General features: G+C 38.4%; 1 protein-coding gene across 1 annotated transcript in view; it reads right to left on the bottom strand.

The window, feature by feature from the left end:
• Nucleotides 1-18092, bottom strand: part of b4galt5 (UDP-Gal:betaGlcNAc beta 1,4- galactosyltransferase, polypeptide 5) — a 34547-nt gene extending 16455 nt beyond the window's left edge. Inside the window, exon 1 of the mRNA XM_020929653.2 lies at nucleotides 17400-18092. Coding sequence (XP_020785312.1) covers nucleotides 17400-17508 — 109 coding nt within the window. The 5' untranslated portion in view covers nucleotides 17509-18092. The remainder of the gene's footprint in view (nucleotides 1-17399) is intronic.
• Nucleotides 18093-18712: the final 620 nt, after the last annotated feature.

Consider the following 18712-nt stretch of genomic DNA (forward strand, 5'->3'; position numbering starts at 1 on the left):
TAGTTTCTAGATTGGTATCTGATTTTCAGATTTTTTTGACACACCTGGTGTATAAGGAATCAGAAAAAAAAAAACATACACAGGCCATGTACACAGAGGTTTTGTGATCATTTCCCGTCCTGGAAAAAGAGTAGAGTTTGTGGTTTGACCTACAATGAACATATTTAAGTTTGATTGTGTATTCAAGTCACATGGCTCACTGCTGAGCTTCATATAACCAAAAGTTGTTGTTTTTTTCCTCATACTGAATAATTTCAATGTATTATTTATTTATTTTGTCTTATTAAAAATAAATAAATATGACCTCTTGAACATAAGCAATACAGACTTTTTTTGTTCCTCCTAAGTCTGACCTCTGTTTCAAATCACATGCTTCACTGACAGGACTGGCTGTAGATCACTCGAATCAAAACACCAAAGCATATCATTGACAAAGAAGTTTGTGGATTGATCTCAATTGAAATTTGATTAATTGCACAACCCTATAAAAGAACTATTGCACAAATGTTCTGAGTCTGTCAATGACAGAGTTCATTCCCTTTTTGTTTAGGAAAGTTAGTGCAGGTTTTAGGTCATATGAGGAGAGTATGCAATGCCAAGCCTTTTTTCCCTTGTTGTCACCAGGTTAACCATTGTTTGGAACTCATCAATCACTGAGTGTCAAGTTTGACTGAGATTAGAATAATAAAACTATTGTTAAGTGACTTTGTCCAGATGTGATAAGAAAAATTGGAATACAAAGACCAAGCTAAAATGTATCCACAAAAACTATTCATTTCTTCCTGTGAGTGGAGATAGTGTCCTTCAAATCAACATTCCTAAATTCCCATAATCACTCCCAGAACTTGTTTCACCCTTTGTCTGATGTCACAAACTCTTTGGAAACCACAAGTTAGCACTTCCTGCTCAACTTGAGCAGAGTCATTCTCTCTCATCTTTGTCATTATTTGTCTTTCCTGTGTCCGTTTCCTCTACTACTCTCCAGGTCTGTTGTCATGGGTAGCTTAAGGTTATGCAAGCAGCACTGTACTGTCCCAAGAGCCCACTCAGTGCACACTTTAGGGACTCTCCACACTTACTGTATGTACAATGGTATTTACACCACTGGTACAATGAAATCATACTTTTAAACAAAACAGAGGAACACTGAAAATATTTTTTCGATCTAGTGCGATGTGATTAACCAAAATCTGCAAAAAATTGGGTTTATTCGTGTTGTTGTGGCTTAAAAGAACTTTGGGGAACAGCAAAGATGACAAGATTATCCAGGCAAATACACATGCAGGCTGTGTTTGTTAACCTGGAGGTGCATGCATGCAGAGGTCTAACTCCAGTAATATATAGTCACATGACTGCTGGTCATAAGTGGATCATGCGGCTTCCTCCAAACCCACAGCTGCACTGCAGAGCTCTTTCACACCGCACCCACATGCCTCCACAAAATACATCCTGAATGCATTAACCTGAATTCTTAAGTCTGCAAAAATATAATGGAGGCATTTTTGACAATAAGAGCAGTACTGTCATTTTAATCAAGTTTTAATCAAATAGTTTGGAGATTGCAAGGTCGATCCCACTGCCAGCATGTTCCTTGGCGAGGGGTTCATATTTTGGAGGAATAGATAGAATTTTTGTGTTAAATAGTCAAGAATGATTTGTATTAAATAACAACATTTAAATTGAAATGAATGCACCATAATATTATGATTATTATCAGATTTATTAGTAAGGTTTTGTGACTCATGTTTCTAAAAGCCATCATAGCATTTAAACATTTGACTTTGCTTCAAGATTTTAAAAGGCAGAACACAATAGCATAAGATTATTACTTTTTTTTATTAAGAGCAATACCATTTAATGTGACTAATTGCACCAGTTGAACAGCATACCCACAGCATCAAAAGGAAGTCACTAAACATATATGGCTCTAAAAGAACTCTTGGTTTACCTCATCAGATATGAAGTCAGCATTTTTTGCACAGGCCTGGCATTGGGTCCGCTTCCTCTTCAGAACATCCTCACTACTCTGCTTCTACTTTCACTGGCCAACCTCACGTCACGCTCATTCATTCTCTCTCAGATTACATCTACAAATGTTCCTCTTTCTCTAAAAGCAGGTACTGAAATTTTGTAAACCCAACACAGGAGAGATATTACACTGTGGCGACATGTTGTTCAGTATTTTGTCAGAGATGACTTTGAGAAATAAAAGTACTTACATCAATTGTAAACTACCGTTTTCATTTGTGTGATTGAGGGTTGGTTAACTGTGCCCCACACACAGAGATGGGGCTGTAGGGCTGGCTGATATGGGATACTTCTAAACATCTTCCCTATAATAGTTCTCTTTTAAAATCAGGAACTTTGCATTTTGACTTGACACCTTGTAGTGATATGCAGATAAGACAGTTTAACAAAATATATTAACAGTATTCAAAAGGTGTCAAATTTAACATATCAGAGTATTTTGTCTTAGTACGTGCATTAAGGCATGGAAAAACTACCCCTGCACAATATAATTGCTATACAAGATTAGAAACAATGCAGCTTTTAACTGTAAAGCAGACCTTCTATAAGTTCCCACTGCAAAAACAGGAAATTCACACTTGCATAGCCGCAACATCAAGCCTGTGTCATTTTATATGAATAGATTTTTCTACTTCTCCTTTTAACACGCCCCTGTTAATCAATGCCACTAATCAATTGATTAACCCACGGCGTGTGGGCACATAAATGCTATCGTACCTAAAAGACAAAGCGGAGCATTTATCACTGCAAGCAGTGCTGAACTTTTCCCGTTGAGCTGAGAGGACTGCAGATAGCGGGCTGGGAGTGGAGCTGATAACATACAGTCAAGGCACTCTAGACAACAAATTACTCTGGAACATAACTGTAATGGAATTTTTTTTTTTTTTTTTTTGGAGATAAGATAATGACTTATTACACAAGATGAAGGTGCATTATTCCATAATGTAATCTGACTCTGGATCTTTTCATCCTTTCAGCGGCCTTGACTGCCTGGAACTTACATTACAGCATTTTACAGTAGGGCTGTGCCAAAAATCGAAAGATCGATAGATCGCTATATAAAAATGTGACCATTTACCATTTGCCATCGCGATCGCCACTATTTTATCGTCAACAGCCAATCATGTGGCAGAAAGAGCGCATAGTACTGACGAGGATTTACGCTCTTGTTGAGGAAAAAGTAACCTGAGCCACAGCGGACCCTTTGTTTCCTCACATGTTCACAGGTTTTGACTTAAATCTGCACTATTTAACTAAAAGTCGAGTCTCCCTCTGCGCGCGTCTGGGCGTGTGCGTCTGACCCCCCCTCCCTTTAACTCCAGCCCCTCACTTTTTATCCTCTTTCTTTAAAGCCCAAGTTATGGAAAGTGAAGGACGTTTATGAGTTAAACTTTAGTCCTCATTTAGTGAACGGACATCGCACATGTTTCTGTTGATAGAGCAGCGCGCGCGTGCACGTGTTTCTGCCGCTGACGGTAACGCGCGTATACTTTGCGTTTAAGATATTGTACGAACTCATTTGAACTTTTAAATGTGAATATCTCCGGAATTGTTGGTCCTATCAACACGAAATATAAACTGTAATAACTGACACCCTGTCCTTATGCCTGAAGTCCACAATGTTTGCATGTATGTTGTATGTTTTTAATAAGATGGAAGAAGATCAAATCGAAAATCGAGATTGATCAATATGGCGGGGGGGCGTGCTTCTTTTTTCCCTATATCGAACAACCCTACAACTACTACAAACAACAACTACAACAAACTTGGTACCAACACACTAAGGACACTGAAATTAAAAATAATAATAATAATAATAAAACTGAACTGAAATTTGTGATCTCTCTCAATTCAGGGGGAAAAGTGAACTACTACTTCTACTATACAATACCAGCATAATTTGTATAGACTGGGGTATCTATACTACTACTTTGTTGCTTTCAGTGGAAGGAAGCTTGTTTATGCAATACACTTGACATATTATCTGCTTTGATGAGTAAAGTAGATGTACTTCATATGAACTTTGCACAAGTACTGGTTTAACAAATAAACTTTATTGTACTGCTATTAAAATGTATTTGTTTCTTTAAAAAACAGCAATACATTAGAGTACCATGTGCAATCGACTCCCACAGGTGTCATAATATCGTGATAATATAGGGAGCCGTGTATCATGCATGGCATTGAATTGTGAGGGACCCAGTGATTAACAGCCCTAGTATAGACTGGTCAGACTTAGTAATACTAAGTATTTTGGAGCTCAAATAAAAGGCCATAGTGTGCACCAGCAGGGACAGCATGGGTCCAGCTCAGTAGATTTTTTTTCCTATCTTGTATTCGTCTGTCTGTCCATCTGCTCCACTGTCCCTGTGTGGCTTTGGGTCCCCTGAGACTTACACATGACACAGAAACAAACAGATGTACCACAGAACACTACATGAATTCTACAGTAATGTCAAGAGTCAGGACATGCTGTTTAAAATGGAAATCATTTCAGAATAAAGGCCTGAATGTCACTAAGTCACAGTGCAAATGTAATGTTGGTTCTTTTTAATTCTTTTATCATAGTAATGTTTTATTCTGTGTACTTTCTATAACGATTGACGAGAGAAAGCAGAGCACCCAAAGGAAACCCAGCCAGACACATGCAAATTCCACAGAGAAAATACTCAGCTTAAAACTACATGACTTATCTCTGGGTATGGAATGTCAAGAAGAGTATTCAGTCAATAATTAGTAATTGCAATTATTCAGGTCACAATGTAATTCTACAAAATAATCATGACAGTCTTAAAAGTAAAAATATTATCTAAAAAGTTTGATTATATAAAGTGTGAGGTTTTGGTAACCTGTTATTATGACCCTATTTCCAACATTAGTTTGAATCATTGTGTAGGAGCGGGACAATGTCACTAGGGCATTGTAATGAGTTGAAAACATGGCTAAATGTTTCCTCCAAGTCTGTGGAGTCTCTTCACTACCATTCTTGGATTTGAGATCTGACTAATGTTCTCTGTAAATTGTTGATTGGTGATAACCAAGAATCATGCTGGTACAGCACATTCATATCTCAATGTCAAAGGCTTTTAAATCAGCTCTTATTTTACCTGAAACTGACTCAGAGGAAAAACAAAACCACAATTAACCTAAACCTGAGTTCAGATTCAAACAAATGATCATTTCTATCCAAAGTAATGTTATGGGTTTACTAACTTAACAATATATACTATAGTGGAGATGTTCATTATATGATTAGGATTCATGTTACAGCCTAGTGAGCTGAAGCAGTTTCCTTCTTTCTTCTTGGCAGCGATAAGGGTTGTGCTGATCAAGGCCTTGTGCAGAAATTTTGGTATTTGTATAGATCAGTTAAAAAAAAAATCATAACTTTTACCAACCCAGTGTTCTGATTTCAAATGATTTACCAATACAGGTCTTTGGTAGTTCTTCTTTTGGGGGAAATTATTGTGGATTGTGAGGTAAAAGAAAGATATGATAGGATACTGCTTTTTTACCTTAGCACCTAAACATTCAAAGCAATTTACCAATAACTCGGGACTTGACTCGAACTTGAGCCCTGTGACTTGTTTCTATTCAAAAAATATATGAAAATATTTTTCTCTTTACAGTTGATACATATGGTGCTTAATTTTACAGGAACAAACTGGGACATGTCCCTCACACTTTGGTATTTGTTACTATGGCTGTAACAGTGATTGAAGTACTGTGATATGGTAAAATACAAAATATCAAATGCCTTACAGTAAAATACAGTACAATACAGTAAAACAGAGGTAACTGCAGAAAATGTGATCCTTCCATTTCAGTGCAGACTACACGACAAAAGGAGGGCGAGGTGGGTTAAGTGTCTTGCCGAAGGACACAACAACCTGTGGGTCAGTGGATCTGACCGCTCCACCAATGATGTTTTTGATGTCGAGAACGGGAACCTTTGGATTAGTGGACAAACAATCCAACTGAGCTACTGTACTAAAGCAAGTACTAGACCAGGGGTGTCAAACTCATTTTGGTTCGGGGGCCGTATCCAAACTACTTTGATCCCAAAGGGGCCGGATCAGAAAACTCATGGCATATAAACCCCAAAAATAACAATAAGTTCAAATATTTGTGCAGAGAAACAGGAATAACAATAAGAAAATCCTGCACTCGGCTCCACTTTTCTCATTTTGGACATTTTGCTGATGAGGGTGTCATGGTCAACAGTCAAAACGATCGTCCTTTAAGAGCATTTGGAAAGAGACAAGTCTTCATTTGTGCTGCTCTGGTGGGAGGGGCCACGCACAGAGACGCTGGAGACGCTGCTATGCTCAGCACCGCAGAAAATTAACAATATTTTAATAGAAAATATAATTAAAATATTTTGGTAGAAGATCACCCAAGGGCCACATTAAAGGTCTTGGAGGGCCGGATATGGCCCCCGGGCCTTATGTTTGACACCTGTGTACTAGACTGATAGCTTTTTAAAAAGCCAAACGTTTCACATAGCGGAATAAAAACTGAATTCTATGTATTTAATCTGATAATAAAAGTTACTCTATTGTTAAGTGAAATATATTACACCTTCAGGCTATTGGGCATGAAGCATCCTTTTTCGTACCAAAGATCACTGCCCAGGCCAGTCTAATTCTCTATCTGATTCATAACCACTTAAAACTATTGTCAAAAAGCACATTATCAGTGGAGCAGTATGAATGATAAAAAAACTACAGTAATCTGCTGTGACCCACCTCTCTTCTGCTGGGCCAGCTCATTTCCCCTTGTTTTCATATTTGGCAGTCATTCAAAGCATTCTTCACTGTACACATGGGCAGGTACACAGTTTCTAATGAAGTGTTTCCCTTAGGAGAGAGCGGCCCCATGGTCTCATTTTGCCCTTATCTCAAACAAGCTAAGCATTAAGCAATCTAAATTTGAATAATTTTATTGCATACAATGTTTGGAGTATTCAACATTTACGAGTATTGCCTCCACTAAGCAAACAAGACTGAGTAAATATTAGTCTCGTATATAAACCTGTGGGAAACACTGACATTTGAACCTACTGTTTATGTGAGGTCCCACTCAATTAAAGAAAGGTGCACAGCTGGAGGTGACTGGATAAATAAATCTGTGTGCTACTGCTGCTACTTCTGCCAATAACCCTACACTGTACAGCCACTACTAACTAATACCTCAGGTACATGACAATGTATGACATGATTATAATGACTATAATGACTACAGCTACTATACTGTCACAACTACAGTACTATTTTTCCCACACAAAACAGACATTACTTCTTCCACTTTTGCTCTTTCAACTGATACTAGCCCCTTTACGAAAATATGGCAAATGTCTTTGCATGACTATCAAAGTAAGGAGCATAAAAAATATAATATCCATCCACATAGGCTACATCTTCAGAACATGTTTTCTGTTACCATGCCATACATATTGTTCAGTAATGAATAGGGATGTAACAGTAACCGAAATATCATGATGATGTATCGTCAAAGTACTCACAATAATATCGTGGACCATCACAATATATTGAATTACAGGTCTCTTTGCTTAAATTAAGAGTTATGGTGCAGCTAAAAAAAGACAGAGGGAACTACGTAGTCCATAATCCTTTGCTCCATTTCAGTGTAGACTACAAGAATAAATAACAGTTCTAAGCACTTTTAAGCACTTAGTTCTTTGGATTAAGTCTTGTCAAGGCATTTTAAGAAGAAAAAGTAGCATATTAACAGTTTTGTTATCACAATAAATATCGTACTGAAAGATTTGGATATTGCAACATCCCTAATCGTGAGCCTCCCCACCATATCGTGAGCTTTCCCACGATATCGCAGTAAATATCGTACCATGAGGTTCATATCGTGACAATATTTGGATATCGTTACACTGCTAGTTATGAAGTTACACACCAAGAAACACACCCAACAGCTGATTGCATATATAAGTTTCATAAGTTTTATAAGTAGGTTTTTTGTGTGCATTTTGTCTTATGTTTTTTAAAGTCCACTGTGTAACATTACTAGCGAAGGGTCTCCATGGAAATGCTATTGCTTTGTCTACAATGTTCCACAGTATAGATTAAACCTAACTATGAAGAGGGAGACAAGCAGGTTTCAGAACTACGCTACATTACAGTTCAGATCTGTGGAGTGGCGCACTTATTCACAGAAGGAATTATCGTATTTTCGCAATAGAAACACCCCATAATGAACAAATAGTTGGATATGTTTAATGTCATACCGTGGAGCATTCCAGGCAATGCATCTTCACAGAGGCAAGCAGGTGGCTGACCCTCTACCAGAAAAGTTGCACATTACATCTTTATTGTTGCCATAGATAAAACAGTTGTTAGCCTAACGTTAACTTGCCTTATCAATTCAAGCTACTTCAGGTTATACTTATGCATGCAAATCAATGAAAGGAAAGCGTCTCTGTCCTGTATATTGATTTCTGTTCTAGTCAGCTGTTAAGTTGCCATCTGCCTGTACTTAAAGATGCACTGTGTAACTTTTCTGATAGTGAGCCACCTGCTTGTCTCATGTTGATGTTATTGCTTCCACAGTCTGGCATTAAACACATATATCTTGTATTTATTCTACTACAAGCATTTTTATGTCTCAAAACTACAACAAACATGTTTTATTACTGTGAGTGGGGCCACTTCTCCACAGATATGACCTGTAACTTGGCCTGGTGATGTGGCCTCGCTTGTCGCCATGGAAAAGGTTAAAGTATACTGTAAGAAATTCCAAGAAAAAGACATCTGCACGGAGTCAAGCAAGTGACGGACCCTGTACCAGAAAAGTTACACAGTGCACCTTTAACAATCCCATAGTATGAGTGTAGGAAACATAAGTGCTTGGCTAATCAACTTGAACTCACAAAGGATTTATTAAAGTCACTTCTAACAAGTCTCTTTGGTTGTGTGCTCATTGTTTATATTTGCTGCCATGCCTAACTAAAGCTGCTGATGCAGACACCTGAGAGCAAGCACTGTTGGTCGGCTGGAAACTATGGCAACCCGGTTTCTAATGACAACCTTTTGTGTAGGTTTTATGAGAATTTTATGGCCAAAGCAGTACAGCAGTGGCAGCAATATTTTAGAAATCAATCTCTCAAAGCCACTGTGGAATGACATGCCAAAGGAGAAAACTGACCAGGCAGCATTGTTCTTGCAGTGCACAGTATTCTGAGGGCTAAACTATGAAATTCATCCACTCAGGAACATTAAAAGAGCTCGCCAAACATCCACAGAGATAATTAGCAAAAACAGTATTAAAAAGTAGGCCAAAAAAAGCGATGGAAGAACCCAATAAGCTGACTAGGCCTGTCACGATAATTACAATATCTTATCGTTCAATACAACACGGAACAATATATTTTGAGGCTCAATATTTATTTTGGGTACTTTTTCTTGGCAACTATGTACTTTTAAGTAACGTAAGATGGAGCTGTAGAGGGTAGAATAAATACCTGCTATAGTTAATTACATGTTAATTCTAATTTATTTGTTGCAGTTTTGAACGATACGGTTTGTTAAAAATTGGTTTAATGGGATTATCCTGCTTTGTGTGAGTTGCAGAAAGTAGTTTCAATATGACCATGTTTCAGAATTTGTTATCGTGACAGGCCTAGTCACTTCGGGTAAATTATAGAGAATACTTGCAAACTGTCCTAATGTCCTCTGAAACCCTTTCATTACAAAGTACAACAATAGAAATGTTACCAGAGTACAAAAAATGCTCAGTTGCCAGTGTTGCGTGTAAGAGTGATGGATACTGAATTTGGAGAAAGGTTTCATGGTCAAACGCATTGTCTAGTGTCCAGCCAACAGGTTTTCACAGTTGGACCAGGAAACATAATACCTAGGTGCACAGAATATTACGTCACCTGCTATCGGGAAGCGCACCTGTTGTCATAATGTGTTTCTGTAGTCCACCTCAGCCTTATCTTATGGCCATTGCCACACATGACTCAGATAACCACGGTGACACTCTCAACAACAAAGACAGACTTGGACCAGGACAGCAGAGATGGGATTCTCCTCAGGATGATTAGGTTACATAAATAATTAGTGCACCAAACACAAGACTCCCATTGTGTCTGTGACAGGAGCCCACCGCACATCCTCCCCTTCTCACCTCTGCTGCTCTGCCATCTGTCCTTCGAGCAAGACAAGGTGCTGGTCATCTTACAGCCAACGCACAATGGATTTGTGAAGATACAATCAGTAAGAGTACAGTCATTGAGTTGAATTTATTCTAATCACACAATGTCAGGATTTACCAGTACATTAAAGGCTAGAATATCTATTTATATCAGTGAACAAAATTTGTAAACTAGGAACAAAATTCATAGACTAGAAACTTGCTTTGGTGGTATAATGCAGCATAAAACAATGAATAATTCAATATTGACAGTAAAATCTTACTATTCCTTGATTTCTCAATAAATCTTAATGTCAGAAATCCTGTCTGCATTTGGTGGGAATGATTTCAAAATGTTTAAAAGGTAAATTGTCACATTTGTTAGGAACTTTTATACCTTCTAGGCACTCAAAATGCCTCACTCATCAAGGAATCACTCACCCATTCATACACAGGTGTTAGTAGACACTGGGGGTGAGGTGGGTTAAGTGTCTTGCCCAAGTACATAATGACAGCATTCATCTGTGGGAGCTGGAACAGCATCTCCAACCTGTGGGTCAGTGGACGAATAATCTGCCAACTGAGCTACTGTCACCCAATAGTCTAGTGACATGTCACTTTATTCAAAGCAGGGTGCTAAAGTGTTAAGTCAAATCCTGAGCTGATCCTTATGACAACATGCTTTTTACTTATCTCTTAAATGCACTGATCAGAGTGACAATGTTTAGACACAAACAATGTTAATTACCTGTTAAAGCTGATGTAAAGACACAAAGTAAGTGTAGATTTAGTCATGGTCTATTGCTTAGATAGAGGGATGGGACAGGAAGGGCATCTGGAGCTAACACAAGAACACAAAGGTGCTATAAGTACAAAGCTTTCCCCAAGAGAAGTCATGTGAGCTTCAGAGGATAAAAGGGGTTGAAGTTAAACCTACAGTCTATTCACACAACAGTCATGCTTGAAAACATTCTTATCACTTGTACACTCTGATGGAGAGGGTGCATTTTCTCACATCTTTTCAGTACCAAAGCACCTTATCAGAGTTTCTGAATAAGTCATGTTGAGCAAATACAACTAGTTCAACAGTAGAATAAAGAGATAATAACTGTGACGTAGTAAAACTGGGCTTTAAGTGTTAACTCAATGATGTAAGGCTCATAACGGTACAGACTTGATCTCAGTGGCACTCAACGACAAATATGCTTTAGTATTAATGTTTATCTTATCATTCTTCAGTCTAAACAGGAAGCATAAAACATAATAAAAAGTTTATGGCTTTGTTGTGATTAAGAGTTTTACAGTGATCATAAACTGCATATCTAATGCTACTGTATAAAATTGAATTTCATTTGAATTAAGATCCAATCAGTGACCAGTTTGGGGTATTTTTACTCAAGGTTGATGCAAGTTTGAAAACCTCCCATTTAAATGGCATTCTAAACTTATTTATTTATTTATTTTATTACATGACATTTATTTAATTATACTCATTATATACTCATCCTGAAGCATGGGCAGTTGTGGTTTGACAATGGCACAGTGAAACTATTATTTAACCCATATTAAGGATAATACTTATTGTACCTTTAGCATGTTCTGAACAAAGTATGTGAGTTGGTGTGTATAAGAGCATTCGAGACAGAGGGGTTAGGTATCACACGGTCAATGAAAGGCTGTAAGAGGATTGCTGCTGCTGCCTCTAAATGACTCACAAGATGCAATGAACTGCCAGTCTATTGATGTTTAACTGAATTCCATTGTTAATAGAGTATTTAGGGTCACATGGCCATGGACTGTGCACATGCATTTACAATGTAAAACTCTAGCTAGCCAGCCAACAGATTAACAAGTCAAACAGAGGAAAAACACTTGACTTAATGTTTGTTTAAAATCTCGGACAAGTGGAGTACTGTGACACAAATTCGATTGTGCCCTAAGGTATTCAATTTGGATTTAAAATGTTTTACATTTAAATTTACAATCACCGCTCACAACTTGCTTATTTGAAACATTAAAAAAAAAAAAAAAAACATAGTATATAATACATGTTGTCTTAAGCCATGTTAAAATGATGTTACCTCATCACAAACATACCTGGAGTTGTGTTTTGTTTCATTCACACATGTAATCCTGAATTATTAGTCTGTCCACATCTGTTCCACCTTATGATGCCATGTAGTGGTAGCTTTCGAATACCTTTTTACCTTTTGTAGAGATTGGCAATAGCAGAGCTGAAATGATCCAAATGATTTTGGTGAAGGTGTATGGAGTTTAAAAACACAGTGGAGCACATTCTGTATTACCACATGACATCACAAGGTGGAACAGGGTGTTTTCTGTTCCACCTAAATACACAGGGTTTGTTAAACATGTGTGAATGTAACAAAACACAACTCCAGGTATGTTTTTGATGAGGAAACAACATTAGAACAGATCAGAAAATTGCATAAAATAGGCACTTTATGTACAAACAAGTTCATAAAATCCAGTCGAACCACTACAGTGTACAGATATGCAGTTTACAATGAGAAGATGTCTGACGTGCTGTGGCCCTGTCCCAAATGACATTAATAGGGGTTTCTTAGGGGGACGAGATGGCATGTTTTGGTGGTTGCTTTGACAATAAAAAAGGAGACAGTTCTGGAAGGGAACACGTCCTCAGGGAACCATGGCAACTGCAGTGGAAATGTCAAACAGGAGACCTTAACAAGAGCAGCGGTGGTGGTGTGACATACTAGTAACGCTAAATTTACTTTAAAATGACCAAATACTTCTAATACATAGTACAGTTTCATTGTACTAAAAATCAAAAGTATACTAAAAAAGTCTAGAAATGAAATATTGTTTGGTGTTTCATTACTATCAGATGTGTACATGTGTGTATTTCCAAATATGAATCAAGACCCTTTTTACTTTATCACAATATTCAACAATGCATGTTTGTTTGTTTTTAGAATATTATGTTGACCTAAAGATTAAATAGCACTTCACAGCAGCAACACAGTGAGTGGCTGCATAATTTATAACCTGCTTGTTTAGTCACAAAGGAGTCCATCTATAGCAGGCTGGCACCAAGTTAATATTTCACTCATGCTGACCATCCCTGTAGGACATTGGAAATTAGCCCAAAGGAAGTTGGTTTAAAATGGATAGACCAATTAGCCAGGTGGAGGATGGGGACAGTCGAGTGGGACAGCCAAAACAAAGGCAGTACTGCATACATACATGGTAAACATTGAGGCATTAGCACAGTTACAATGAGTGGGTGGGCTTCAGTGTCTGTAGGCTCTTGTGACTATGGAAACCCACAAAACAGCTGCTTAGATCACGTCAGCAGGGGGTTTAACTGTTTTTGTGTTGTTCTTGGGAGAGATGTAAAAAGTAGATTTATAGATATTGGCCTTTAAGATGTAATCCAGGCTTGGAGTTACAGCCCAATAGTTTGGACTAAATGTTATATTACAAATGTTGAAATAGACTACTTGAGCTTATGCATAAAATAATAGTAGCAAAACTCAACAATCTGTGAGTCTGTGAGATCTTTATCCCTCAGTAGATCGATTCACTCCTTGTGGGTCAGTTTTTACCCAAATTAGGATTCAAATGCGATGAGGGTAAGGCGGAATGCGACTGTGACTGTGTGATTGTGCCATGATATAGGAAGTGTCTGCAAACACATAGGCTTTTGTTAAATGACACATTGCACATTAAATCTTCACAAATGGACCATGTTTACTTTTTCAATGAATGATTTCATTAGGAGATTGGTATCTAAGGACTAAACTAAGAGTTGACAAGACTTTTTTTTTTAAGTCATACATTTGGTCTACCATTTGCTCATTTTTAAGGGTTAATGGTTAGCTATAAACCAGACCAACGCTGAAACTTGCACATCGTTTTAGCCTCGCAGACTGCCACTGGTTCAGACTTGCACCAATCCTAGGTGTTAATTTGAACATAGTTTATGATGTAACTTTGACACTAAAAGTCCAGATCTTCCTTTTGAATATGTTTAATATTTTGTGTTTTGCAAAAGTACATTGCTTCATAGGCTAGCTCAAATGTACTGAGCTCATTGTCAGAAGGGAGACTGTGGTCCCAGATGACTAGTACCTGACGTCTTCTCCTCCCCGTCTCTCTGGACCTGAGGTGTGTGTGTGTGTGTGTGTGTGTGTGTGTGCATGTCAAAACTATAAATAGTGTGTGTGTCTTCCCTTCTGTTCACTCCAGTGGGATTCTCTCATGTTTTAATTAAATAAACTGCTCAGATCAGGCCCAGCTGTGGCCCGGCTCTCCTCGCCCACATCGCTCAGCATCCCGATCAGGGCAGCAGAGGCCACAGTATCAGAGGCGCACTGAGGAGGAATAAAACAGCAAAAGTGGGGCATGGCGCTCTCCACCACCTGGGTATAAGGCAGAGAGAGGAAGCCCTGTCAGGTGCTGTGGTCGGGTTCCCCCAGAGCACAGCTCAGCTAATCTCATTCATCCAAACCGTTTCCTCTTGCCATACAACCCTGCTAATACTGCTCTTTATGTATTCAAGCTAATTAACAAATAACAATAGTACTGTTTTAACCTCTAAATGTGAATTCATATTAATGTATATGAGGCCATGTCTAACTAAGAAAAGTCAAGACACATTAGACTCAGACTTCAATAGATCCAATTACAGGATTCAACTACAACTGTATAAAGTTAACCCTTTAGTCACCACTAGTGAGTTATATAGGGTTAAAAGGAAGAAAATATGAGGGCACTTCCAGCTCCATCAACTCTATTTGACTTTACATAGAAAAATTGTAGTCTCTCCGTAACTGCCGCTGGGAGCCTTTTCATTTTGGTCTTAAAATGTTTTTATTAACCTGCTCTACATGATCCAGTGTTTTATCCATTAATAAATTCCTATTCCTAAAATGAAACTCGGCTCCACATTCGCTCTTATAACCTCCAGCATCATGAGCTTCATTTGACTGGAGCCGAGCATTATGGGTGATGTCATACTCACTTTGTCCACTTCTTTACACAGTCTATGTAATCCAGGAGTGGAGTTATTAAAGACTTATTGTTATTATAAACCAAGACTTGGTTCAAGCTAAATCCAGTTATTCTTCATACAGTCCCTGAACATTTTGTGAAACACTGATACATATAACCTCTAGATGCCATTCATTCTTAAGTTGTCTGTGCACTTCACCTGCCACCTTGACCTGCACTCTCACAGGTCAGATACAGGCCTGAGAAACGCTAGTTTTTGAGAGGTGCTTAACAGTCCAACAAAAATGTCAAACCGCTGAAGAATGTGGTACCTTTAGATCTTGTGAGTTTAAAATGCACACTTGCACCTATAACATCAAAACACAAAAATGATGATCGGATATTACACGATTCAATGAGATGTCTTATGAAACTAACAACTAACTTTATGCAAAGTTTTACGCTCGATCAATGCTGGAAATTCTTTTTTTTCTCTGTCTCCACCCAATTGCTTCATCTCTCCATGTCTCTCTCTCTCATCTATCTGCTTCTTCATGTGTAAAAAAACTGTAGCTTAACTGTAGCTTTTAGTAACAGTAGCTAAACCTGCCTTTTCTGCTTGTTAACATCAATAATGAAGAGCGTGTTTAGTTCCCAGACTAGCTCACCCAGGCCAATACTAAAAGCCAGTACAAGACACTGGAGACTGGTTTCTTATGGTCAGTTTCAAGAGCAGTAGAAAAGGAAGAATTATTTTTCCCAGATGATTCATACATTCCATTTGTTTTGCCTTTCAAAGAATCATCACATCAAAATGTTATTGGGAAGAACACACTGGGCTATTCCTGTCAGTGAGGTGTACAGCATATGAGAATTGACCGCGTTATTGATTACATTGTCGACAGCAGGTAAAAAGTGCGAATGGGTCGATGGCTATTCTAAAGCGTAAGAGATCCAAGGGTCCACTTTCCACACCTACATCACTCGAACACCAATTCAATCATACACTCGATTTTTTTCTACAAATTGGTAGATGAAACAAAAATCACCACTGCAGACAAGTGGACCGCAAACAGGCAGTATTTGGCTGGCAGGCTCGGAAAATCCCCTACTGGGTGGTACTCAATTTCCTGAATACACAAATAGTGGAAAAAAATATGCTAAAATATTGGATCCTTTCCTGATGCCTTGTAATCAGTAGCAGGCTAAAAAAGGAATAAAAACATGCAATAACTGTATTACACTGTATGGTAAACATTAAGCCATACTTAACTGGAATTACCCTATATGCAGTGCTACAATCATAATCAATATCCACAACACAAACACAAAATTATATCTAGTGCATTAATTGTATTGTAATTAAATGGGGTTGTCAAATTAAATATACTACAACACATGATCTAATACATACTTTTAGATATGTGTCATCTTGCACTGAGACTGGTTCAGATTCAAGGACAGTCAGGTATGCAAACATGCATTTACATCCAACAAAACCCCTGCATTACATTCCTGCCTGTCCTATAGATAAAAGTATATGCACACCTATAAGAGGATGGACTGTGTATTCAAGAGGACCACTCAGCAGAGATGATAGCCATGACTCACAGGGAAGTGTGTGAGTAGAGAAAAGGGTGATCAGGCACATTTTATGTAGTCATTGTTTGAGGAATTCAAGGAAGCTCAGCAGACGTATGATATGCCAGGAACAATTTTTTGTGATCTGGAGGCTATATAGTTTCAGCGTGCTATGTTCAGTGGAAACAGACCCATGCTATTAGCCTGTTATGCAGGCAAGAATAAAAGTATTACTGAAATAAGTCCAGAAATAGCAGAACTTTTTAATGATATACAATGACCATGATAGCTTGATGGTTATGCTACCCAGTCCAGACGTGCAATCACAGCTTTTGGGCCTACTTACAGTAATTACAGTAGCATAATTCTCATAGGTAGCAGTAGCACTACTATTTCTTTGCAAGTCATGTAGGTCTACGTGTTATTATAGGAATTATAGGATCGAGTTCCAGCTTTTAGTAGCTATTAGAACAGATTGAGTCAGGTTGGAGACAGGCGCATGGAGCCTTCCCTTGTCTTCTTCAATGAGGAGGCGAGCTGTCAAACATGACCTAACAGCGCATGGAAACAACCTCAGCGCGTCTACAGTCACTTATGGTCAATTCAACATAATCACTGTCACAATTATGTTTGCGTTTACTCACCGATACCAGGTGCTGAGTAGATGAAATACAATGCGGAGGTGGACAGCGAGAAAAGGAATAAAAGCCCAAGGAATGACCTTCTCCGAATCCGCATATGTGTCGGCATCATATAGGCAGCACGGGCACACACGCACACGGGCACGTATCTACAAGGACGGGAGAGTGGTTCCGATGTGTCCAGATGTCCAGAGCCAGTGGTCCCCCTCGCCGCCACGGAGAGCCCGGGTGAGATGATCCGAGTACAGTAATAGATCTGCGGCAGCGGTGAGACACACAGCAGAAACGATTGTAGGAAGTCAGTCTATTTCCGCGGCAGGTCGAACACAGGAGAAGACCTCCGAATTAATGAGGACATTGAGAACCCATTCCTCGAGCGATGGTTTGGTTTTGATCTGAAAGTAAAATGTCTCAATTTCAAAGGCAGAAATGACAGCCTACTCCACAGAGACCATCTTTCGGCTGACGCGGTATGTTACTGATGGTGAACTGCCGCTCCTGTGTTTCGCCTACCCGCCTATCAGCCGTTGAATGGAGCTTCCCCTTTGCAAAATGAGCAGTTCCTACGGGTGGGCGTTAACCATCCATCCGTGGCGTTCACAACAGCGCCCAACTATGCCATAATCACACAGGCTCACGTAATACGACGTTAGGAGGTACTATAGCTTATCTGGTGGGAAAGAAAAGTAGCCGTGGCTAATTGGCATGATCTTCCCTTTCTAGTATATGATCACGAGGTTGCTATGGCATCTGACTCACCAGGTTTCTACTGAACATAACATTCACTGTTATGCAAAAAGATCCCTTTAAGCACAAATAGCCTAAGTAACCAGTATTTTCTGTTGGCTTTTCTTGTGCTTTTGGGTTTTAGACTTACAGCTTTAAGGTGGACAATTTAGTCAACACCTAAAACGTTTGATTGAAATAACACTCCGTTACATAATACAGGCTAGCCTATATAATAATAATAATAATAATAATAATAATAATAATAATAATAATAATAATAATAATAATAATAATAATAATAATAATAATAATAATAAAAAGTCTACTTCAGTGAAAATTTCGTAAAACTAGTAGAGCGCTCTCTCGCCGTCTTGAACAAAACTACATAAACCCGAATGCTGTCTTCGTTGCATTGGTTCATGGGAAATGTAGTATTAGGTGACACTCGTTGGGCAAAATGATGTGGCGTTCAACAATTAAGTGTAATTAAACAACAACAATATGATTTTGACAAATACATTTACATGCTTTAATTCAAAGCAAATACAATTTGCACTATGCATGTACTGGTTTATTAGATTACACGT

This window comes from Boleophthalmus pectinirostris, unplaced genomic scaffold, assembly GCF_026225935.1.
Source record: "Boleophthalmus pectinirostris isolate CB_2022bp ecotype Guang Dong unplaced genomic scaffold, ASM2622593v1 HiC_scaffold_8, whole genome shotgun sequence".
NCBI lineage: Eukaryota > Metazoa > Chordata > Actinopteri > Gobiiformes > Gobiidae > Boleophthalmus > Boleophthalmus pectinirostris.